Below are 26,867 nucleotides of genomic sequence, written 5' to 3' on the forward strand. Positions count from 1 at the left end.
AGACAACTGTGTACTTCCAGTCTCCATCAGTAAGTGATTCTTTGCCTTCAGCTTCAATTTTTTTTTGTCTGAGGCAGCTATGGAGCCACAACCCAACCTTTGAAGGTTGGTTGGTTTGGGGGATGAAAGGGACCAGACTGCTACGGTCATCGGTCCCTTTTTCCAAATACAAAGAACACCCACAGAGAATAAAAACGAGGAACAGAATAGATCACAGACGATACAGAACAAGAGAAACGGAGACAAGGACAAGACAAAACGAACTAAAACCACACAGAGTGTGACAGTGGTTGGCCGACCATAGAAATAAAAAAGGAAAAACCAACCACTTAGAAACAAATTAAAAGATCAGTTTAAAATCATAGGCCAAAGGCCAGAATCAACACAAAAAATAAAATAAAACAGAAACACTCAGATGAAAGAATAAAAACTCCCTGCCCTAATAAAACGTAAAACTAAGGCAGCCATAACAGGGTCATCAGATAAAACGGCAGGGAGCGTATCAGGCAGCGCAAATGTCTGCCTGACCACAGCTAAAAGGGGGCAGGCCAACAGAATGTGGGCCACCGTCAAAGCTGCCCCGCAGCGACATACAGGAGGGTCCTCCCGGCGCAGTAAATAACTGTGTGTTAGCCGGGAGTGGCCAATGCGGAGCCGACAAAGGACAACTGAGTCCCTGCGGTTGGCTCGCATGGAGGACCGCCACACAGTCGTCGTCTCCTTAATGGCACGGAGTTTATTGGGTGTAATCCGATCGCACCATTCAGCGTCCCAAAGCGCAAAAACTTTTCGGCGGAGGACTGCCTGCAAATCAGCCTCTGGGAGGCCAACATCCAGAGATGGTTTACTCGTGGCCTCTTTCGCCAGGCGGTCAACATGTTCATTGCCCGGGATACCGACATGACCGGGGGTCCACACAAAGACCACAGAGCGGCCGCAACGCGCAAGAGTATGCAGGGACTCATGGATAGCCATCACCAGACGAGAACGAGGAAAACACTGGTCGAGAGCTCGTAAACCGCTCAGGGAATCGCTACAGATAACGAAGGACTCACCTGAGCAGGAGCGGATATACTCTAGGGCTCGAAAGATGGCGACTAGCTCAGCAGTGTAAACGCTGCAGCCAGCCGCCAAGGACCGTTGTTCGGAATGGTCCCCTAGAGTTAGCGCATACCCGACACGACCAGCAACCATCGAACCGTCGGTGTAAACAATTCCAGAGCCCTGATACGTGGCCAGGATGGAATAAAAGCGTCGGCGGAAGGCCTCTGGAGGGACCGAGTCCTTCGAGCCCTGTGCCAAGTCGAGCCGAAGGCAAGGGCGAGGAACACACCACGGGGGTGTACGCAGAGGCGCCCGGAAAGGAGGTGGAACAGGGAAAAACCCAAGACCGCAGAGAAGCTCCTTGACGCGTACGGCGATCGGACAACCCGACCGGGGCCGACGGTCTGGCAGATGGACGACTGACTGCGGGAACAGGACACGATAATTTGGATGCCCGGGCAAGCTTACAACATGGGCAGCATAAGCGGCCAGCAAACGTTGGCGCCGGAACCGCAGTGGAGGTACACCTGCCTCCACTAGTACGCTGTCCACAGGGCTGGTGCGGAAAGCACCAGTGGCAAGGCGTATCCCGCTGTGGAGAATTGGGTCCAGCACCCGTAACGCAGATGGGGATGCTGAGCCATAAGCCAGGCTCCCATAATCCAGACGGGACTGGATTAACGCCTGGTAGAGCCGCAACAGGGTAGAGCGGTCGGCGCCCCAGCGGGTGTGGCTCAAGCATCTCAGAGCATTTAGATGCCGCCAACACGTCTGTTTAAGCTGCCGGATATGAGGCAGCCAAGTCAACCGGGCATCGAAAACCACCCCCAAAAACCTGTGGGTCTCCACCACAGCAAGGAGTTCGTCGGCAAGATAAAGCCGCGGCTCAGGATGGACTGTTCGGCGCCGGCAGAAATGCATAACGCGGGTCTTGGCTGCCGAAAACTGAAACCCATGCGCTACAGCCCAAGACTGCGCCTTACGGATAGCGCCCTGTAGCTGACGTTCAACAGCTGCAATGCCAGTAGAGCTGTAATAAAGGCAGAAGTCGTCAGCATACAGGGAAGCAGAGACAGAATTTCCCACGGCCGCAGCAGGCCCGTTAATGGCTATTAAAAACAGGCAGACACTTAAAACAGAACTCTGTGGCACACCGTTCTCCTGGACGTGGGTGGAACTATAGGAGGCTGCGACTTGCACGCGGAAGGTACGATACGACAGGAAATTGCGGATAAAGATCGGCAGAGGGCCCCGAAGACCCCATCCATGAAGCGTAGAAAGGATGTGATGACGCCATGTCGTATCGTATGCCTTCCGCATGTCGAAAAAGACAGCGACCAGGTGCTGACGGCGGGCAAAGGCAGTACGGATGGCCGACTCAAGCGGCAGTGGAGGAGAACAAGTCCCAGTCAGCCTTATTCATAGCCCATCTGCTAGGGCGCCCAGAAGAGTGACGCTGTGGTAGTAACAGAAAGATCGGAAAGTGGTCACTACCACACAGGTCGTCATGCACACTCCATTGGACAGACGGTAAGAGGTTAGTGCTACATATTGAAAGATCAATGGCGGAGTATGTGCCATGCGCCACACTGAAGTGTGTGAAGGCACCATCATTTAAAATCGAGAGATCGAGCTGCGACAATAAATGCTCAACGATGGCGCCTCGACCTGTTGCCACTGACCCACCCCACAGAGGGTTATGGGCGTTGAAGTCGCCCAATAGCAAGAAAGGTGGCGGCAATTGGGCTATCAGCGCAGCCAGGACATGCTGCGAGACATCACCATCTGGTGGAATGTAAAGACTGCAGACGGTAACAGCCTGTGGTGTCCACACCCGAACAGCGACAGCCTCTAAAGGTGTGTGGAGAGGGACAGACTCGCTGTGCAGAGTGTGAAGGACATAGAGGCAGACGCCACCCGACACCCTTTCATATGCTGCCCGGTTCTTACAATAACCCCGATAGCCACGGAGGGCGGGGGTTCGCATTGCTGGAAACCAAGTTTCCTGAAGAGCAATGCAGAAGAAAGGGTGAAGGCTGATAAGTTGTTGGAGCTCAGCAAGATGGTGGAAAAAACCGCCGCAGTTCCACTGGAGGATGATATTGTCCATGGCTGAGAAAGGCGTGAAAGGACTGGGAAGGCAATTTACGCCGCTTGTTCACTCACTGCCACTGATTCAGTACCCATACGAGAGGCATCCATGGCGTCTGAGGGACCAGCGAGATCAAGGTCCTCAGCGGACGCTAGAATCTCGACTGCACCCTCAGACGCAGAGCGCGAAAGGTGCGGTGGGGTTGGCGCCACCGCAAGTTCTTTGGCCTTAGAGGTCTTTCTCTTGGACTTCTCTCGCTGAACCTTGGGTTGCACCGGCTGGGAAGGCTTCGCCGATTCAGTCTCCAGGACAGAGGAGGATCGTGAAGCCCTACGCCCGGCCGCTGGTGAGGACTTATGCCACTGGCGGCCGTCATCCTTCCCGCTGGTGGAACCCTGGGAAGGGAGGGTCCCAAGGGAACTCTTACGGGCGAGAGTAGCCGAAGAAGTTAGACGCTTCTCCGGCTGAGAAGCGGGGACGGACGTCCCCGACGGGTGGGAGGAGGTTGCTCCTGAGGTAGGTGGTGCAGGAGCAACCGGTTGGGTAGAGCCCCCCCCACAGGCAAAAGGGCAGGAGGAGTCTTACTGCTTATCGAGCTGGCTGGAAGTCTCGAAACTGATGGGGCTAGCACAGTTGTCGTAGCAGCTGCATAAGAAGATGTCATTCTCACAGGATGGAGTCTGTCATATTTCCTTTTGGCCTCAGTATAGGTCAGCCGGTCCAGGGTCTTATATTCCATAATTTTGCGCTCTTTCTGAAAGACTTTGCAGTCAGGCGAGCAAGGTGAATGGTGCTCCCTGCAGTTGACACAGATGGGAGGCAGGGCACATGGAGTATCGGGATGAGACGGGCGTCCGCAATCTCGACATGTGAGGCTGGAAGTGCAGCGGGAAGACATATGGCCGAACTTCCAGCACTTGAAGCACCGCATCGGGGGAGGAATATAGGGCCTGACGTCACATCGGTAGACCATCACCTTGACCTTTTCCGGTAACGTATCACCCTCAAAGGCCAAGATGAAGGCACCGGTAGCTATATGATTTTCCTTCGGACCCCGATGAACGCGCCGGACAAAATGTACACCCCTGTGCTCTAAGTTGGCGCGCAGCTCGTCATCAGACTGCAAAAGAAGGTCCTTATGGTAAATAACTCCCTGAACCATATTTAAACTCTTAAGCGGCGTGATCGTAACAGCAACATCCCCCAACTTGTCACAAGCAAGCAACCGTCGTGACTGGGCAGAGGATGCCGTTTGGATCAGGACCGATCCAGAGCGCATTTTTGACAAGCCCTCCACCTCCTCAAACTTGTCCTCTAAATGCTCGACGAAGAACTGAGGCTTTGTGGAGAGAAAAGACTCCCCATCAGCTCTCGTACAAACTAAGAATCGGGGTGAATAACTATTACCTCCACCCTGAGACTTACGCTCCTCACACGGCGTGGCCAGAGAGGGGAACGTTTTCGGATTGTACTTTTCAGCATTAAATTGAGCCCGAGAACGCTTAGAGACTGCTGGCGGCTGGCCGCCAGCGAGAGATGATGTACCACGCTTCATTGCGGGTCATCCGCCCTGATGCCACCTACTCCGACCAAGGGCCCTCCCCACAGGCGCCACCCAGCCGCAGCAATAGCCACCTGGCAGGATGTCCATTGCCGGGAGTCCTGATGCCCCAGGGAGACGGGCATCTACTCCTTGGCATACGTGGGGAGTTAACAGCGCAGGCATCAGTAGAGCGATCCCTGTGTTGTCAGGGGGCTACAACCAAGAGACGGGCATCTACTCCTTGGCATACGTGGGGAGTTAACAGCGCAGGCATCAGTAGAGCGATCCCTGTGTTGTCAGGGGGCTACAACCAAGAGGGTACATGGCGGCCCCACCAAAACGGACTGGCTACCGTGCTGGATCTTAGGTGCAAAACTGTCCAAGGTCGTCGTCGCAGTTAAAAGAAACACTGCAGAGTGCAGCGTGGGAATCGCACCCAGGGACGTATCCTCGCCCAAGAGATGGAAAACGAGCGGGACACCATTGCAACGACGAAAAAGCCAGCTAAAGGTCTCAATGCACGAAGGATAGAGTGCACCACGTAAGGCGCCCTTCCCCAATTGGCTCGCTCTTCGGAATCATTTAGAAATATGGAGGTCAAACCCGAGAGGGGACCATCACATAAGGCCAAAATATGTGAGACTCCTTTTAGTCGGCAGGAATACCGCGGGCCTATTCTAACCCCCGAACCCGCAGGGGGACAACCTTTGAAGTGGTAGTGGTAGTGGCAGTGCTGAGCAATGGGCAAGACTTGATTTTTGGAGGTGCAGGAAGTTCCACAATATCAGCAGCCACAGACTTTTCTGAAGTTATGAGGGGTGGGACAAGCTTAAAAGGAAATGCAGCAGCGCAAGTGCACTGGCTGACACAGGTGCTTGTTCTGACACTAGCAACCTCCATTTGTGTAGTGGCATCGGCTTTCTAGACTGGCTGCTTGAGAATGGAAGAAAAGGATGCAGTGAACATGGGAGGCTACATGGACTTTGATAACTTCTTGGTTTCACTGTATGGGATGTGCTGCATCATTTTATCTCCTGGATCATCCATTCTTCAAGGAAAACTCTTCAGGCTCTACTCCAAACAGGGTGATCCCCAGAACACTTGACACACTTTGGAGAATAGGAACAACCAACTCCATAGTGGGCAGCTTTACCACATTTGTCACAAGTGGCTTCTCCTTTACAACCAAGAGTAGTGTGCCCATAGTGCTGGCATTCAAAACACTGCTTTGGGTTTGGGAGATAAAGCCGTACCCTTAGAAGTAGGCAACCTGCCTTGACATGCTCTGGTAGTCTCACTTTTCAGTTCCTCTCAGGAAATGTCAACAAAATCCCTGCAAATCACAACACCTGTGCTGTAGTTCAAGGTTTTGTGTAATTCTCTCCAAGGCATTGAGCTTTCTGAAGGTTCTTGATTGTTGGGAGCTAGACGTTTCAACTAAGAATCCCACTGTTCAGGCACTTAAAGAGATTTTATGGTTCCAGCAACGCTTTCTAAAAAACTATGCTCTTTTCTTTTAACTATATGAAACACATTCTGTGAAACAGTATGCATTCTGCTACCACTGACTGAATCAAGAGGACTGGTTACTAGAGCCCTCTTATTCGACTGGTTGTCAGTACCTTCCAGCGACCCACCCTTTCCGCTGCGAGGAGGAAAAGGAAATTTCGGAGGATCCATTTCAGTCCCATGAGCAGCTAGGGAAATAAGGGTCCACTCAGACAGAGCCCCATATGCCTGAGTAAGCCTTCTACAACTGAGTTCAGACAGGTTTCCCCGAGGTTGACCGCAAACAACTGCTCCACCCCAACAGCCATGCATTCCATCAGCACACGGAAGACTTTTTAGAGAGGTTTATTCCTTCCTCGTGATCTGGGCAGTCAAGCAAAGATCCCTGTTCCCTGAGACACACAACTTTCCACTGCCATACCACATGGTGGCTAGTGAAGCATGCCCATAACTAACAGTGACAAGAGGACTGATGGCACTTAGCCCGGGGTCACCAAGCCCATTCCCAGCGAACTAATGCTGAGCCCCTGAAGGCACAAGAAACTTAGTACTGTAAAAAGATGACATTCATAAAACAAGCAGGCAAGCAAGCAAACAAACAAAAACGTTTGATAGGCGAGATAAAGCAACCCAGCTGACCAATAAAATGTAAGAAAAATGCCCAGAATGAAGTCTGTAGATTGGTGATGGTGACAGTAGTCAGATACTACTATACAACACCTTACTGCAATGCCTGTAATGCCTGATGAGAGGCATGTCTGCTGCAAGGTCACTCAAGACTGGTTCTGATCACTAGGAATAGCAATCAAGTCACTATCATTACAAACCTTGCCTAGTTCAACTCTGTCACTGCCAATATGGCTGCTGCCATCATGAATGCAACCGAGCCTCGCAGTGTCAACATACTGCCATGCACCCCCTGATAATAATTACTACTAAAACACTAGTACAAATCTGCCAGCCAACATTCCTTTGGTCTTAAAGCAATAACTAACACCCTGAAAAATGACCCTGGTAATCATTAACATAATGGCCAAAATATAATAGTGTGCAATTTTAAGACAGTAAACTGTTTCAGGAAAAGTTTTGTGAAAAAAGTAATAATACATTCAAATTTCATTTTAGCAACTGACATACCTAATCCTTTTCTTTGATATTGATCACAAATATTGAACTCAAGTGCAATTTATATATCTTCTCAACCTAGGTAGTGCGGTAAAGCATTCACAAAGCTAAATAGCATCCTAGTGTGGGGGGCAGCAAATAATTTCTCATTACAGGGTGCAAATGTGTTTCATCCTTGCGGGAGACACTTGCACTTGAGTAAATCCCTTTTCAACTGACATTCAACCTTCATGCATGTTTGCTCTGAAATGCTCTCCTTCCATTTAAAGAGCTGCAGCAAGTTGGTGGTTACTGTTGTCCTTGCCTTTTTATTCTGTAGTGACAAATGTTGCACCTACATGTGCTGGTACTCGCTTTGCTGTGCTCAAATTATTCAGTTTATCATTAACCTAGGTTTCACCTTTATCAATTCTACCATCACTCCTGCACATTTTGTCAGTAATATTCACTCAACACTGCTGTGATATCTGTTGACAGAGCCTGCTAATATTTCCGAGAGTGTACAAAAAGGATAGAATATTAGCACCAAAATAAAGATTGTTACAATACAACTGTGCTTTCTAAGGCATTATATTCTCATGGTCTTTCGTAGAAGACCTGTTCTTACACATAAAAAAAAATGTACATGGCCACAGACAGTATCCCTACCAAAGAAGTACTACAGGACTCAATTAATAAAAGAGGTATAACAAATATTTCTCAGTTGTATGAAGGATACAGTAATGTTGTTTCTGTTGCTACTTTTGCTATTGCTGATACCGTCTTCAGTCCAAAGACTGGTTTGATGCAGCTCTCCATGCTACTCTATCCTGTGCAAGCTGCTTCATCTCCCAGTACGTACTGCAGCCTACATCCTTCTAACCACACAAATACTCTCAGAAACGACTTTCTGACACTTAAATCTATACTCAATGTTAACAAATTTCTCTTTGGCAGAAATGCTTTCCTTGCCACTGCCAGTCTACATTTTATATTCTCTCTACTTCGACCATCATCAGTTATTTTGCTCCCCAAATAGCAAAACTCTTTTACTACTTCAAGTGTCTCATTTCCTAATCTAATTCCCTCAGCATCACCAGACTTAATTCGACTACATTCCATTATCCTCGTTTCGCTTTTGTTGATGTTCATCTTATACCCTCCTTTCAAGACACTGTCCATTCTGTTCACCTGTTCTTCTAAGTCCTTTGCTGTCTCTGACAGAATTACAATGTCATCGGCGAACCTCAAAGTTTTTATTTCTTCTCCATGGATTTTAATACCTACTCCGAACTTTTCTTTTGTTTCCTTTATTGCTTGCTCAATATACAGATTGAATAACATCTAGGATAGCCTACAACCCTGCCTCACTCCCTTCCCAACCACTGCTTCCCTTTCGTGCTCCTCGACCCTTATAACTGCTATCTGGTTTCTGTAAAAATTGTAAATAGCCTTTTGCTCCCTGTATTTTACCCCTGCCACCTTCAGAATTTGAAAGAGTATTCCAGTCAAGATTGTCAAAAGCTTTCTCTAAGTCTACAAATGCTAGAAATGTAGGTTTGACTTTCCTTAATCTATTTTCTAAGGTAAGTCGTAGGGTCAGTATTGCCTCACGTGTTCCAACATTTCTACAGAATCCAAACTGATCTTCCCCGAGGTTGGCTTCTGCCAGTTTTTCCATTCATCTGTTAGTATTTTGCCAGCCGTGACTTATGGTAGAGTTTTGTCAGGACTGGCTCTCCCAAGGCTATCAGTAGTTCTAATGGAATGCTCTCTACACCCAGGGCCTTGTTTCGACTTACGTCTTTCAGTGCTCTGTCAAACTCTTCACGCAGTATCGTATCTCCCATATCATCTTCATCTACATCCTCTTCCATTTTCATAATATTGTCCTCAAGTACATCGCTCTTGTATAGACACTCCATATACTCCTTCCACCTTTCTGCTTTCCCTTCTTCGCTTAGAACTGGGTTTGCATCTGAGCTCTTGATATTCATACAAGTGGTTCTCTTTTCTCCAAAGGACTCTTTAATTTTCCTGTAGGCAGTATCTATCTTACCCCCAGCGAGATAAGCCTCTACACCCTTACATTTGTCCTCTAGCCATCCCTGCTTAGCCATTTTATACTTCCTGTCGATCTCATTTTTGAGACGTTTGTATTCCTTTTTGCCTGCTTCACTAAATGCATTTTTATATTTTCTCCTTTCATCAATTAAATTCAATATTTCTTCTGTTACCCAAGGATTTCTACTAGCCCTTGTCTTTTTACCTACTAGATCCTCTGCTGCCTTCACTACGTCATCTCTCAAAGCTACCCATTCTTCTTCTACTGTATTTCTTTCCCCCATTCTTGTCAATTGTTCCCTAATGCTTTCCCTGAAACTCTGTGCAACCTCTGGTTTAGTCAGTTTATCCAGGTCCCAACTTCTTAAATTCCCACCTTTTTGCAGTGTCTTTAGTTTTAATCTACAGTTCATAACCAATAGATTGTGGTCAGAGTCCACATCTACCCGTGGAAATGTATTACTATTTAAAACCTGGTTCCTAAAGCTCTGCCTTACCATTATATAATCTATTTGAAACCTGTCAGTATCTCCCGGCTTCTTCCGTGTATAGAACCTTCTTTTATGATTCTTGAACCAAGTGTTTGCTATGATTAAGTTATGCTCTGTGCAAAATTCTACCAGGCGGCTTCCTTGTTCATTTCTTACCCCCAGTACATATTCACATACTATGTTTCCTTCTCTTCGTTTTCCTATTATCGAATTCCAGTCACCCATGACTATAAAATTTTCGTCTCTCTTCACTATCTGAATAATTTCTTTTATCTCATCATACATTTCTTCAATTTCTTCATCATCTGCAGAGCTAGTTGGCATATGTACTACTGTAGTAGGTGTGGGCTTCATGTATCTTGGCCACAATAAGGCGTTCACTACGCTCTTTGTAGTAGCTTACCCGCACTCCTATTTTTTTTATTCATTATTGAACCTACTCCTGCATTACCCCTATTTGATTTTGTATTTATAATCCTGTATTGACCTGACCAAAAGTCAGGTTCCTCCTGCCACCGAACTTCGCTAATTCCCACTATATCTAACCTATCCATTTCCCTTTTTAAATTTCTAATCTACCTGCCTGATTAAGGGATCTGACATTCCACGCTCCGATCCGTAGAATGCCAGTTTTCTTTCTCCTGATAACGACGTGCTCTACAGTAGTCCCCGCCTGGAGATCCGAATGGGGGACAATTTTCCGGCATGGGGCGAGTCCTTGGCAAGCGTAGCACATAATCTTCAGCAATTAGATCTGGTTCTGGATTTGTTTACGGGAGAGACACCCACTCAGACACAGGTAGCTCGTATTCAGGCACACCTTTTGCATTATAGGCAGTTTCTTATAGATCTTCTCTCGTTGGGTCAATCTGGTGAGGGTAAGAAGCAAATTGAAGACCTATTGACGTCGTTCCAGTCATTGCAGACGCGCTTGTTATCAGTATCTTTGATCGAGAATCAGTCCGCGGATAGTATTCAAGAAGCAGTGGATGTGTCGAGTTTTGCTTCCTTGGTCGGAGATCGGACAGCTTCCTTCGATAGTAGTTTTGCCCATTTACCGCATCCGCTGCTAGCCTTGTTAGTTCAGAGGATTCAATGTTTAGATGTTGATTCATTGCAGCAGCTTAAATATCTGCTTTGGCTGCTGGTTGAGTTGCAAGATCATGCTGACACTTTACAGATTTCACATTCCTTGACCCTAGTGGTGCTTTACCCGTTAACTAAGGGTAATTTAACTTCCGTCTTGGCTGAGTATCTGCAAAATGGGGGATCGTTGGTGGCATTGAGGAGACGTATTCGCACTGAGTTTCTCCCGGCACGCATGCGCAACCAGTTATTGTCTGATTATTTCTGGACGGTGCAGGGCACGGAAGAAATCTTAGCTCAATATTTTGAAAGAGTTAACGTAGCTAGGCTAGCCTTGGACGTTGATATTCCAGAATAGGAGGGAGTTGCTATGTTACTTGATGGTATGAGGCACAAGGATAGGGTATCCTTTGTGTGGGCCGAGCGTACAACTTCATACGGGCAGTTTAAAGTGCTGATTTCTACGGAACAAGAGTTAGCTTTTGCAGAATCACAACGGGATCAGAATAATCTTATCTCCCATATCACTCCCTTGCACACTCCACAGAGCTCGTCTGAGCATGTTGAGAAGCCGAGGGAGCGGCGTTGTTATCGTTGTGCTTCTTCCGAACATTTGGTAGCTCAGTGCCCGGTACAACGGAAACCTCGTGTTTCTCAATGACGCCAGGTTATAGGGAGGAAAAGGAAGCGCGTTAGGAACTGGCCCGTTAATTGAAGAGCCATTTCCTACCTTAAAAGGTGCTCAGTACCATATTTATGCCTTGCTATTGGGCAAAAGCCTCTATGTGCTCTCTTGGATTCCAGGTGCGCGATGTCGGTCGTTGATAGATGTTGGTATCATGAATTTAGACGTTTGTGGTGTTTTACTTTGCCCAAAACTTATGAAGGTAGATGTCGGCTCGCGGATGGGCAATGGTTACCTATCTTCAGTTTGGTGAAGGCAAAGGTCTCTATACAAGATTTTTCATGGCTGGCCCCTTTCTTGATTGCTGAAAAATTAAGCACCCCAGTTATTTTGAGTTGTGATTTCATTCAATGTACGGGTTTGGTCTTTGATTTCTCTGGGAACACTTTTTATTTTAAATTCAGTCCTAGCACTTCTATTGCCTTGTGTTCCTGTAATCGCGAGAATCCAACCAAAACCCTTTGTGTTATACAAGATGAGGCAGGTATTGATCTGGATCACCTTGAGCAGGTGTCTGCTAGCCAACTTAAGCACTTAATTGAGAAGCTTCCTGAGGCAATTACTCAACGCTTGGGTATGACTGCCCTGATTCAGTATGAAATACAGTTAACTGATAACGTCCCCATCCGTCGGGCACCTTACCGCCTTTCTCCACCAAAAATGGGCATTCTTCAGCAAAAGATTGAAAAGATGTTATAACAGGGAGTCATTCGCCCTTCTACTTCGCCTTATGCTGCCCCGATGTTTTTAGTACCGAAAGATGGGCAAAAGGACTTTAGGCCGGTGGTAGATTATCATGAACTTAATAAAAAAGTAATTTTGGAGTCCGTTCCTTTACCCGATTTACATAACTGTTTTTGCTGGTTCTAGGGGGCTACCATTTTCTCGGTATTGGATCTTAACCAAGCATATTACCAAATTCTTCTCGCTGAATCATCGAAGCGAGTAACAGCATTTTGTACGGACTGGAACCTATTCGAATTCAACCGGGTCCCTTTTGGTCTCTTGACCGGTGCAGCTGTGCATTCACGCTTGCTCGATAATGTACTACACGACTTAAAGTTTAAATGTGTGTACAATTATTTAGACGATGTTGTTGCCTTTAGTAAATCCTTTCCTGAACACCTTCACCATCTTAAACAAGTCTTTCAAAGGCTTAAAGACGCCGGGTTAACGGTCAGCCCCATCAAGATGACCCTATGTAGAGATAGGATTTCGTTTTTAGGGCATATTGTTTCAGCCAAAGGTGTTGGCATTGATCAGGAGCGAACCAGAGCCATTAGGGAATTTCCTCTGCCCCACGATCAACGCAGAGTAGCTCGTTTTGTCGGCATGGTTAATTTTTTTTCGTAAGCATGTCCCTAACTTTGCTCAGTTGGCTGCTCCTCTTAATTATTTAAGAAAAAAGAACGTGCCATTCGTTTGGGGGGAACAGCAGCAACAAGCCTTTTTGGCTCTTAAGGCCGCTATTAGCAATCCCCCCGTATTAGCGATCCCAGATTTCAATCTCCCCTTTATGGTTCAGACTGATGCTTCTCATGCGGGAATAGTGGCTGTCTTGTTGCAGGAGGAAAACGGTGAGAGGCGTCCTGTAGCCTACGCCTATCATCATCTTACTGATACTAAAGTAAATACTCTGTGTACGAATGTGAAGCTCTGGCTGTTCTGTTTGCCATTGAGAAATTTGCCTTTTTCCTCTAACATCGAGAATTCATTTTGGAAACTGATAACCAGGCTTTGAGCTGGGTCTTGGCTCGTCCCCCTAAAACAGGTCATTTTGCTAGATGGGCTATTAGGTTGTCAGCATTTCGATTACCATACTGAGTGAAGTGCCAGATCTATTTTGTGATTTACCTAAAGAACAGAAACAGGATTTTAAGTGGAGTGATATTTATACTCTTCTCCAGATTGGAGAGGGGGTGTCTGGCTTTTCCTCGCATCAGCAGGTTCTTTGTAAAAAATGTGCTCCTGGAGCAGATTGGAAAATTTGTCTTCCTAGTAGACTCATTTTGATTGTCTTGCACTATTTTCATAACTCTGGCCTGGATGCTCATCTTGGTTTTTCTAAAACCTTAGTGAAGGTCCGCAAGAAATTTTTCTGGAAGGGTATGTATCGCGATGTTCGTTCTTACGTCAACAATTATTATGATTGTGAAAAGGCTGAACCCGACTCCGGGGCTTGGAAAGATCTCCTACAGTCTACTCGCGAGCAGTATCCTTTGGATCGTATATACATTGATTATGTCGGACCTTTGCTGCGTACCAAGAGAGGAAACAAGTACATCTTTGTGGCCGTTGATGCCTTCTCTCACATTCTCTGGTTGAGGCCTACCAATGGAATTAATGCCTCTGTCACCGTTCAGCAGCCAATCCAGATTTTCGCCTGGTTTGGACCCCTGAAGAGTTTGATTTTCGATAATGCGCCGGCCTTTTTGTCTCGCCACTTCAAGGTATTAGGCATATTACCACCACCCCTTATTATCCCCGTACTTCATTTGCAGAAAGAGTTAACCGCAATTTGAAGGCGGCTCTTTGTATTTATCACGCTCGGGCCCCTTCTAAGATGGATACCACCTTAGGTTGGCTCAATCAGGCGTTCAATTCCGCCAGGCACGAATCCACTGACTCTTGTCCCAACAAGTTGACGTTTGTGTATCAGGTCAATTCGCCACTCTCTAATCTCTGGACCATCAATGATATTCTTCTGGAGCAATTTACTCCTGCGATTCTCCGGGAAAATTGGGAGAGAGCGAGGAGAAACATCTTCGGGGCCCACCAGAGAGAGACCGACAGGTATAATAAGAGAAGACGGCCATTTAATGCTAAGATTGGTGATTTAGTTTTTGTCCGTACGATTTCTGAGACTGGTGGACACTGTTTGGGAGGGAAATTTACACCGCGGTTTCGGGGGCCCTGTCGCATTGTTAAAATCTTGGGACCTGTTACCTTTTAGGTAAGAGATCTCTCTTCCGGATGTATTTCCAGAGTGCACCTCAGTCAGCTTAAATGCCTGTCTTATACTCAATAGTGTTTCCCCCCCCGAATTTGGCCTTTGGGGGGAGGGAGATTGTGCCATTTTTCTGGCGCGTTGGGTATCAGGCACTATCGATAGAGACTTGTATCGCACCGAGCTGGTGGTATTTTGCCTTCTGCCCCGGCACGGAGGTGTGGTTTCGTTGATTTGGGCATTGGACAGTGTGGTGTGTTGATGATGTTGTGTAGTGGACAACTGATGGATCCCGCACGCGATCGCTCGAGGTTCTCAGCCTCTGAAAAGGGTGCCACGATATCGTTTGGGTTTCCGCACCCAGAAGTTGTAAGGACTGCAGGGCAGGCTTGCTGTGTGTTTGCTCTGTCCGGTCTGCGTGGCGGGGTTCGTTTCATCTTACTTCAGCTGTTTATATTTTCTGCTTGATTCCGTTTTGGCCCATAGTCTGAGTGTCGAGCTTTCTGCTGGTGTGCACCCTGTTTTCCCGCCCGGGGGACAGCCGTATCTGTTGGTGGGAATTATTTGGCAGTGCGTGTTTTGCATGGACCCAGTGTGCTCATGTGCCCTGATTCTGAGTTGAAATTACTGTGGTCAGGTTGGCTCGGTTGCTGGAGTGTGTGTTATTTGTTTTCTGGCTTACTGGGGACTGTTCCGTTTGTGATGTGGCAGCAGTCTGATATTTTTATGTGTGCTTGTTAAGTTGGTAGCAATTGCTTTTAGCCTTGTGCTTACTTATTTTTATTTAAATTGCTGGGCATTGTCATTTGTCTGTTCTTTTACCTTTATTTCTTTGTAGTGTCAATTAAGCCTAAGACGATGTCCAAGGTGCTAGCAATTTATTTTAGCCTCGTATGTACTTAATCCTATTTAAGTTCTTGGGCATTGGCATTTGCTTGTTCTTTTACTCTTATGTATTTGTTGTGCCAGTTAGCCCTAAGATGATGTCAGACCTTGGTATCTGTCAACCTTTTTTTGGCTACTAGCACTCACGTGCAATATTGCCGGGCCTATCCCGGATTTGTCATTAATTGAGTCTTTTATACTGTATTTTTAGTAGTAGGTTTGTCAAGTGCACTTGCGTATGGTATTTATTGTGTTCCACTGCTTTTTTAAGTTCTTTGCCAACTCTCATAATTCTGTCATCAGCAAAATTTAAAGTTTTTATTTCTTCTCCCTTTACTTTAATCCTTAATTCCTATCAAAATTTCTTTTTAGTTTCCTTCATTGCTTGCTTAAGGTACAGAATGAAACATCAGGGATAGGAACAACTCTGCCTCTCACTCTTTCCTGTAACTACTGCTTTCCTTTCAAATCCTCTGAATAATAACTGCAGGCGGGTTTCTGTACAGTTTGTGTACCACAAAGACCCACACCAATTTTGTGATTTTAACATCAAAGTTTTCACACAAGCACACTCACACAAAACCACTTTATATAATGTACACAATATATTTCATTTAGGGCAGGCTACACTGTATGCCTCAATACTGGTCTGGCAGTTACATATTTTTACATGCAGCTTATGGTGTACAGCAGGTGTATTTACATACCTCTTGTTTGGACTTAGTGATCTGAGACAGTAACAACACGCATAAATAATTAAATGAATACATGGTTCGGAAAAAAGGAGGGGGAGACAGAAAATGATTCATGACCCATGTGCACTCCAACAACACAATAAATGTGTTGTCTTTCGGTGTTTAATTTCTTCACACTAAATCAGTCTGATGAAGTTCCCAGGTGGTCAGACGTGGCAAAAGCTAGAACATTTTATTTCACTTTTGACTTGAGCATAGCTGCTCCAAATTCTGACTATTGCTGTATAGCAATGTAATTTTCCGATTTAGCAACATTTCATTCTGATTGAGCCACCCCCAGTAAGTGTCGTGTAGGTCAGTGTATCTATCATCCATGTGCAACTGGTTTGAAATTCACGAATGTTTTATTTTGTTAAACTCAGGAGTACAAATGTTCCAGAGCATATGCATCAAAACTTAGATGATTCACAAGAGGATAGTTAGTTACTTGTGTGTGTGTGTGTGTGTGTGTGTGTGTGTGTGTGTGTGTGTTTTTGTTCAAAAGCTTTATCTGACTGCCTTTTCATTGTGCCAGTCTGTGACTCACCATCTCCACTATATGGTGAGTAGCAACTATCCTTTTCATAATATTGTCATTGCTACCTGTTATAAGTACAGAGCTATTCAAAAAGAAGGAACAGATTTCAAACATTTATTGCTTACAAACTGCAAAAGCTAGTAACACAATCCCAACATTCCTGGAAAGAGAATGTGATCACCAGTGTTACATGGCAAGTATCAAAACGGTGGCTCCATTTCCTGCTATATGTGAAGCAGCTAGTCTCTCATTATCAAATTCATAGATTCATAGCTTCAACAATGTGATGTCGCATACTTTCAAGACTGTCAGGCATAGAGGGGGGGAGGGGGGGGGGGATAAAAACGCGGTCTTTTACGTAAACCCACAGATATAAGTCACTGTGAGGTCTGGAGAACTGCGAGGCCACCAGCGATAAAGTTCATCTTCTACTCCTCCTCCTCTTTCAATCGAACATACTGGAATGTTGTCACACAGGTAACATCGGGCGTGGTTAGAGAAATTAAGAGGGGCACCATCTTGCATGAAGATGAAGTCATCTGAATCATCTTCAAGTTGAGGAAATAATTAGCTTTGAAGCATGTCTAAAAAGACTAGTCCTGTAACAGTCTTCTCCAAGAAGAAAGCATCAGCACGAATGCAGCCGTGATTGTAACATCTACCTGGACCGTTCCAATTTCAAAGTTTTTTTTTGTCCGGGAACTTTGGAATTATGGTGCTACCTTTTGTAATTTGGAAGATACAAATGTTTAAAATCTGTTCCTTCTTTTTGAATAGCCCTGTATATATAAAATATATATATATATATTTATATATATATATATATATAAATATAAAAACATACCATGGATTTAAAATAAGGGCACAAGTAATTTACTTTGTAATAGATTCTTACTTTACATGCTAAGCGCATTCCTTCTACTTCATCATCTGTCAGACAGCGTATCTGGGCACTACTGCGAACAGCTTGTTCAGACAGTGGAACTCCTTCAGGATGATCTGCGTAATCAGGTCGTGGTATATGAAGTGGCACTATGCGCTTTGGACCTTGGGGATAAGGCCTCAGACGACCTGAAAAATTACATATTTTCACTTTCTAATTGCATTTTCCTTTCCACTGAATAGTGCACACAAGTTTCTAAACCTTAGCTTTATAACATTTGGGAAAATGTTGCGATAAACAAAACGCAAAGGTAACAAAGCTTTTCTTCAGACAAAGAACAGGGGGAGGGGGAACATTTAACAGAAATGCAATACAAAGTTATATAAATAGCTGAAATAGCTAGCTTGAGGAAACAGGCATATTTATGGTCTGGTCACTCATTAGTAATGCAACACATCAGATTTACAAAATATATTTAAATCTTATCTTATGGAATAATGCGGATGCTCCCTCAATTTTTAGAAACTGCCACATAGTTGTCACTGATATTTTTATGCTAGACTCCCAACCAACAAGAGGGCTGCCCTTCTTTTTTAGAACATAATTTGCACTGAGATAAAAATGGTATTTCCTGTAATCAGTATGAAACAAGTACTGAACACTGATTGACCCAGCTGCCGATGTAGAGAACAGTGCACCTACAAACAAGTTGTTTGTTTTGGGAAAGGGACTTATTTTTAATTTTAATTATAAGGTGTGTGAGTTAAAGGAGGAGGAGGAGGAGGAGGATGACACAATCAACTTGTCACTTAAAAAGCTTTCTGTTTACTGTTCCTGTATCTAGCTGCTCAATTTCTGACTGATCCTTGCCCACCATCTCCTCTATGCCAAGGTAAGAACATGAAGAGGGCAAACATAACACTACAGTTTTCTTCTTCAGCCAGTTCAGCAGGGCACTTGGGAAACCACAGAAACCAGTTCAATGTCTTTCAGTTAACATGTGCTGCACTCTAAAGCTCTGGTTGCACCAGAATGAACAAAATCAACTGAGTATTCTCTCAGTATAAACAGTAGACATATGTGAGCAAAAAACATTCGGTCATGTTCAGATCACATTCACAGTACTAACTTGCGTTATGCTGGCCATTGGTCTTTGTGTAAGTCAGTAAATGAAGTCTGCACAGAGAGCATTCATCAGCTGTTTTGTGCAAAAACCAATTTTGTTCTTTAATGTGAGTTGCATGAGAAATGGAATGACATGAAGAACATAATGCTGCAGATTAAAGAGAGAGATCACAGGTGCTTGTGGTCTCCAACAGATCCACAGAACAAAAGTCCAAATAAAAAGAAAAATGCTTGGTAGAAATTCCTGATGCACTATGTACAACTGGGAGCATCAGATAGATAGTAAATTTATTAGCAGATTCCATCAGGCTAGTATTTCGTGAAGAGCCAAGCATTTGTATTCCATTTTTATTAGAAAGGAACAGCACAGTAAATTTCCTTGACAGTAAACAATTATGAATATGTCAACACTAATCTTGTTACATTCTGATAATGTAAAATTAAAAATATAAATAAAGACCTGATCGTTCTCATAGCTTACATTTAAGGTAACTATAACAACACCACATATCACTGCTTTTTTTTTAGGAGTTTTTGATGAAATAAGCAAATAAATAAATATTTCCTGCAATCACACTATCTACCTCCGATAAATTACACATGACATTATTATATAACGATTGTGAGTTTGTATGTATATTTCACATTACGTTAATCTGGCTTTATTGGCATTAAATTCCTTGTATGTAGATTAGATTAGATTAGATTTACTTTCATTCCAATTGATCCGTAGTGAGGAGGTCCTCCAGGATGTGGAACATGTCAGAAAAACAACAATACATGACAAATATTTACAACTAAAACAAATAAGCTAATGTACCATTCCACAGGTCCCAAGTGGAATGATCGTCATTTTTTAATGAACACTAAGAGTCATTTTACAAATACTAATGCACTGAATTTAAAATAAAAAAGTTTTTTATTTATTTATAACGTAATAAACATGTAATACAACTACTGAAATACTTATTTACAACGAACACATTACTGCACTGAAATTGTGCAGAAGTTAGATTATACTTACACACACACACACACACACACACACACACACACACACACACAAATTTTCAGTGAACACATTACTGCACTGAAATTGTGCAGAAGTTATGTTGTACTTATATACAAATCAGTTGGTTTTACTAAGAAATTCATCAATGGAGTAGAAGGAGTTGGCCACCAACAAATCCTTTAGGCTTCTCTTAAACTGAATTTCATTGGTTGTTAAGCTTTTTATGGCTGCTGGCAAGTTATTGAAAATGTGTGTTCCTGAATAATGCACACCTTTTTGTACAAGACTAAGTGACTTTAAATCCTTGTGAAGATTATTCTTATTTCTAGTACTGATTCCATGAATTGAGCTGTTGGTTTGAAAAAGTGATATATTTTTAATGACAAATTTCATTAAGGAATAAATATATTGGGAAGCTGTAGTTAGTATCCCTAGTTCCCTAAACAGGCTTCTGCAGGATGTTCTTGAGTTCACACCACATAATTCTTACTGCACGTTTTTGTGCCCGGAAAACTTTAGCTTGGCTTGATGAATTACCCCAAAAAATAATCCCATATGACATTATGGAATGAAAGTAAGCATAGTATGCCAGCTTTTTCATTTTTATATCCCCTATGTCTGACAAAATTCGCATTGCAAACAGAGATTTGTTAAGACGCTTCAGCAGTTCTGTGGTGTGCTCCTCCCAGTTGAATTTATTATCAAGCTGTAATCCCAAGAATTTAACACTGTCCACTTCTTCTATCTTCTTGTCATCGTATGTTAGACATATACTCTTGGGACACCCCTTACAAGTTCTGAACTGCATGTAGTGTGTTTTTTCAAAGTTTAGTGACAAAGAATTGGCTAGGAACCAGTGATTAATGTCCACAAATATTTTATTGGCTGATCTTTCTAAGACTACACTTGATTTGCTATTTATTGCAATGTTTGTATCATCGTCAAACAAAACAAACTTGGCATCTGGTAATGTTACTGATGAAAGGTCATTGATATACACAAGGAAAAGTAAGGGCCCCAAAATGGAACCTTGTGTGACCCCACATGTAATTAGTTCCCAGTTGGATGATGCCTGATAGCTTGATACATGTCTCTTCCCTAATAACACCCTTTGTTTCCTGCCAGAGATATAAGATTTGAACCATTTTGCAGCATTTCCTGTTACACTATAATATTCTAGTTTACTTAAAAGGATATTGTGATTTACACAGTCAAATGCCTGTGACAGATCACAAAATATACCAGTTGCCTGCAATTTTTTGTCTAATGAATTAAGCACATTTTCACTGTAAGTGAAGATAGCCTTCTCAATATCAGAACCTTTTAGAAATCCAAATTGTGACTTTGACAGTATGTTATTTGAGATAAGATGGTTATAAAGACGACTGTACATTAATTTTTCGAAAATTTTTGAGAATGCTGGCAACAGTGAAATTGGACGGAAATTTGATGCTATTTCTTTATCTCCCTTCTTAAACAGTGGCTTAACTTCAGCATATTTCAGCCATTCAGGAAATATTCCACTGATAAACGACTGGTTACACAGATAGCTTAATATGTTACTTAGCTCAGAATCACATTCTTTAATTAACTTTGTTGATATTTCATCATACCCACTAGATGTTTTTGATTTTAAAGATTTTATGATGGACATTATTTCTGTTGGGGTAGTGAGGGTCAAATTCATATTATGGAAGTTACTTGAAATGTCTGGTCTAAGGTAATCCATAGCAGCATCTACCGAACCTGACAACCCCATCTTTTCAGTAACAGTTATAAAATGTTTGTTAAAAAGTTCTGCAACACTATACACATCTGTCACCAATGTATCATTTACTCTTAATGCTATTTGTTCCTCTTCATGTCTGGTTCTACCGGTCTCCTCCTTCACTATATCCCATATTGTCTTTATTTTGTTATATGATATATTTGCTTTGACATCCGTATTACAGTCTTTAATATTTTGCATTATTTCTTATAATGTGCTATAGCATCAACATTGGAAATGTTTCGGATTGACAGATACAGTTTTCTTTTTGTTTTACAAGATACCCCTATTCCTCGAGTAATCCATGGCTTCTTTGTAGACTTTGCTCTAACCTTGGTAAGTTTTGGGGGAAAGCAGTGTTCGAATAAGGTAAGCACTTTATTAGCAAAAATGTTATATTTTTCATTCATGCCATGAGCACTGTAAACATCAGTCCAGTGAATGTCTCTGAGGAGTGTCCTAAAATAATCAATTTTTGGCTTACTGATTACCCTCTTGAGCTCAGATTTAACAGATTTTATATCCTGTTCAGTATTAACATTTAACTGAAGGAACTGCATGTCATGGTCCGAGAGGCCATTGACTATTGGTTTTGTAATATAATTTTGTTCATTGGACTTTTCTATAAAGATATTATCAATGGCTGTTTGTGAGCAAGTGGCTATCCTAGTGGGGGAACTTTACTGTGGGAATTAAGTTGAATGATAGTGTTACTAACTCAAGTAAGTTCTTATTGGGAGAGTCTTTAAGGAAATCTACATTGAAATCACCAGCAACCACTATTTCTTTGTTTTTGGTTGTTAAATGGGCCAGTACAGCTTCAAGGTGGTTTACAAACAGATTAAAGTTACCTGCAGGTGCTCGATATACACTTAATATTATGAAGGATTTTTTGTGAAAATCTAATTCTGTTGCACATGCTTCCATATGCTGTTCTAGGCAAAATTTATGAATGTCTATGTTCTTAAATTTATGACAGTTCCTGATGAACGTGGCAACTCCTCCTTTCTCCATTTCTGATCTACAAAAGTGAGATGCTAATCTAAACCCAGTAACACTTAAAAGTTCTATACCAGTGGTCACATGATGTTCCGAGAGGCAGATTATGTCAGCTGGGTTTGAAGACTAATTCATCTATGCAGATAGTTAATTCATTAATTTTATTTCTCAGTCCTCGAATATTTTGATGCAATAAAGATAGCTGACATTTCACATTGACTAAGTTAAAATTGGGTGGAGTTAAAATATCTGCTGACAGTTGAAAATTCTTAACCAATGGCTGTTTATGTTGATGTAATAAGCTGGAATTATGTTTTTTGATTTCTTTCTCAAACTGAAGGTTTGTCTCAGTTCTAACCTCTCTTAAAATTTGCTTTCTTTCTGTCCTCCCTACCCTAAAAAAGGGTCTTTTCTTAATCCTATAACCACTGGTATTTTACCACTCATGACAGTGCCTCCCCCCTTTAACTTTCCTGCTATTTCCCCAGCCAATTTACCCTTCCCCTTCCTGTTGAGGTGAAGGCCATGCCTAGTATAATCCCACCTACTGATAGAATCAACATGAACCACACCAATGTGTGACCCCTCACCCGACATGAGCAGCCGTTCCAGCTCCAAATTAACTCTCTTGACAGAAGAGTTCAAATGAGGTCGGTCATGGCGCCCAAGGACAGATATAAACTCAACACTGGTATGCTTCGATGCTGATGCAATCTTCGCCAGGTCACACTCTATACTGTACCCAGGATCTCTGTCAATACTGTTACCTGCCCCACCCACTATAACCACGGTGTCTTCCTTAGTGAAATCTTTGCAAAGTGATCCTAAATCCTCTGTCACCTGCTCCAGACCAGCACTAGGTTTAAAAAAATTGGTGACCTGGTATTCTGATCCTAGTTCATCCTGCAAGAGTTGGCCAACACCTCTTCCATGGGAACTACCTAACAACAACACTTTCTTTCTCTTTACTGATTTCCCTACATTCTTACTTTTCAATTTGCTGCTGAAAGTTGGTTGTGCCCTGTCTACACCTGTACCTGTAACTGCTTGAGGCTCACCAGCTTCTAACTGAAGCAACAGGTCAAATCTATTTTCCACATTCACCATAAAGCTGTCAGACAAAGTTCTAGGCCTGTTCCTCCTGTTGCCTGTTGCCACTTCCCACCTCTCTTTACCCTTCTCCCTCCTTAACCTGTACTTCAGTAACATCCTTTACTGCTTCACAAATGTCACTACAGCCATCAGGAACTAGCTGAGGTATAGCAGCTACTGAAATAAGAAACAGTTACTAATGTAACTGTCTCCAGTCAGTAAGAACCAGAGTTTAAATGATAGCCTTTCTTCAGGTTATGTTGCTCATCAGTCATTAGTGCCCTGCTTTAGAATTTACCCTTTGATTGTTAGCCTGCAAAAAGTGTCAATTGACATACATGCAAGATTTTCGAATAATGTTAAGGAGGGCTGGAGCTACAATTCAGTCACTCTACACCCATCACTCGCTTAAAAATTCAGATAGCTACATACATTCTTCTTCCCCTACACTGTTTTGCTTATGTCAAATACGAGTTTATTATGAATGACTGAAGCATTACATAAATTCACTGTAGCTACATTAATTGACTTATTTCACAAAACTCAACACTCATTCAGAAAAAACTCAAAAAATCTTATTGTTGCATCCACACTTCACATTTCTGCCTTGAGAGCGCACCACTGAGCAGTAAGGCAAGATGGCAACAGGCACAAAGAAAGCTTGTTGCTTGAAACGCATTCACATCAGTCTGCTGGAACAGTGCAACAACACTTCTGAACAAAATTCAACAAAAATTTGACTGCCAATTCCATTCTGCAGTTGTATGCACAGTTCAAAGCTTGACAATGCCTCTGCAAGGTTCTGTGCAGTCTCACAGTATAAAGTCTCTCTTTCTTCTATGATAACAGAGTTATGGGACACACATATCTGGACATACTAGAAAATTGGCCCAGGCCACAACCGGGGACCTACAGTGTGGATTTCATCTTCAACAGGGTGGTGCTTCACTGGAATGATGTTCGTGAATTCTTAAACAGGAAATTGAGAAACCGGTGGATCAGTCGTGGTGGGGCTGATGATCAGCAGTTCATATCACAGTCTCCATGTCCCAACCTGCCCCAGCCCCCGTCCCTCCCCCTCTGTAACTTTGTATGGAGGTATGTCGAAGTTTCAGTTTTTATGCCTCTTCTACAAACAACCCTATCAAAACTGTGAGGTCACATCAACAGTGCTTTTGAACAGATTGATAGGGTCATGCTGGGCAGGGAGACCTTTTATTATTGACTTGATATCTTCAGGATCGGCAGGAGGAGGGCGGGTTACATATGGAGCACTTACTGTATGTATGTAAATAAATAAATAAATAAATAGTGTTTTTATATCTGAGTGCACAGCCCTGTGACAATATGTCATACAGCTACAGTGAATCTGAGAAATCAATTCAATCATTTATAATAACCGTGTACAGTGCACTCGCTGTGCAAAATAAACCTACCTGAATACCAGAATTCTGCATCACACTTTTAACTATTGTGGCATCAAGTGAAACTTTTGCGATGATTATTACCGTAAAAAAAAAAAAAAAAAAACAAACACACACACACACACAGTGAATGTAGGGTTGGCACAGTATGCTTATTCTCTTGTGTTTTCTTCCATTGCCTCCTGTGTACCATTTGTTTACAGGTAGACAAATGGCAGTGAACACTGATGAAAGTCATCAATTGCTCATTCACTTCTGCTCACTTAAATTCATTCTGGTGTAAATGAAGTTTACCAGGTGTTTCACGAACTGAAAGCAACCATTCACAGATATTCATCCAATGGACTCACACTATCATTCATTTCCTAAATTAGCTCACTCCTGTGAATACTCAGTTCAAAGACAACTTTTTTTAAGAGTGAAAAGCATAAAAACTGTTTTGTTTCACTAATATTTCTTAATTACGAACTGGTTAACAGGTTATGAGCCTTCATCAAATAATTACCTAGTGCCCACAAAGGACACTATTGTGCAGAGAACCAAACACTCAAAACTGAAACTATTAACAACACACAGCATTCCAAGAAATACCAAAAAGGTAAGTCATTAAGTCATCACTTGTGTTATGTTTTTAATACAATTAATACAATAGTAAGTGGATTTACTTACTATTACGTAATGCAATTGAACAGAATAAAAAATTGAGATGGGATAAAGTACGGTGTAAATAGGTAATAATGAATCCACAGGTTACTGGATATTATGTAAGATTATAAAGCATACAGCCTGTATGAATTTAGTGTAAATGTAAAACAGGAGAGAACAAGTAGAATAAATTATGTACACCAGGATATTTTTCCCTGTACAATTATTACGGACCACAAATTACAGTATGATTACAAGGAACATATAAAAACCAAATTCCAGCAAAGTATCTACATTATGTAACCACTGTTCAAGTACACCATGAATTCCATCAATATTCCAACAAAACTGCCACCTTATAATATTGTAAGTGAAACATAAAAACTGCTGAAGAAGGGTGCTTAAATAATGGCTCTTAATGGGCATAAAATTCAGACAGCAAATGGATAAGGGAAGTATGTGTTTTCAACTCTAATGGATCCTACCTTTAATTAGTATGGACTAATTTTCTAAACACTGTGTTATTCAGCAATGATTACATGAAGACTTACAAGGTACAGTCGTTGCGAGGATTACCCCTTTGAAATAATAATAATAAACAACATGAAGTATTTCAAAGTTCGATGAGAACTGTAAGAATTTGAAGAGGATGACAACATTGTGCCACTTTTAACCCTTAAGCGGTCACGCGGGATGTTCAGAACATCCCAGTCATCCTTATTGATGGCTTATTACATAACAGATAGGAGTATAACGTCTTGTTCTTTGGTACCTTTCTAGGACTAACATGAAAGATCTGAGTAACAATAGAATCTACAATGGAAGCGTCAAGTTCCAAGAAAACACGCAACAATGTGCCTTGGGGTGCTGTCGGCACCCCGCGGGACTCTGTATGTTGCAGTGCTGCGAGAAAGCGCACAGTTGTGTTCTGTAGCAGCTACTTGTATTTTGTCGCTCTGTGCAGTTAAAACAGCTATGGATCATTACGAAATAGAACAAGAAAGAGTGCGGAAGCTTCTGGAAGGAGAAGAGGACGAGGAGGACACAGACAGTTGTGAAGTTATCTCTCATCACTGTGACACAGAAACGGTGGATGAAGACAACCTGGAACTGGAACCGCAAGTAAGTGCAGCAGATAATGAAGCAAGCATGATTTTTGTATTGGTTAGGATAAGATTACTAAATGGATGAAAAGCT

The 26,867-nt window shown here is 42.9% G+C and overlaps 1 protein-coding gene across 1 annotated transcript in view; it reads right to left on the minus strand.

Moving 5' to 3' along the window:
• LOC126177206 (methionine aminopeptidase 1) overlaps positions 1-26,867 on the minus strand; it is a 139,342-nt gene that overhangs the window by 40,711 nt on the left and 71,764 nt on the right. Inside the window, exon 4 of the mRNA XM_049924438.1 lies at positions 17,618-17,793. Coding sequence (XP_049780395.1) covers positions 17,618-17,793 — 176 coding nt within the window. The remainder of the gene's footprint in view (positions 1-17,617; positions 17,794-26,867) is intronic.

This window comes from Schistocerca cancellata, chromosome 1 (genome assembly GCF_023864275.1).
Source record: "Schistocerca cancellata isolate TAMUIC-IGC-003103 chromosome 1, iqSchCanc2.1, whole genome shotgun sequence".
Classification (NCBI taxonomy): domain Eukaryota; kingdom Metazoa; phylum Arthropoda; class Insecta; order Orthoptera; family Acrididae; genus Schistocerca; species Schistocerca cancellata.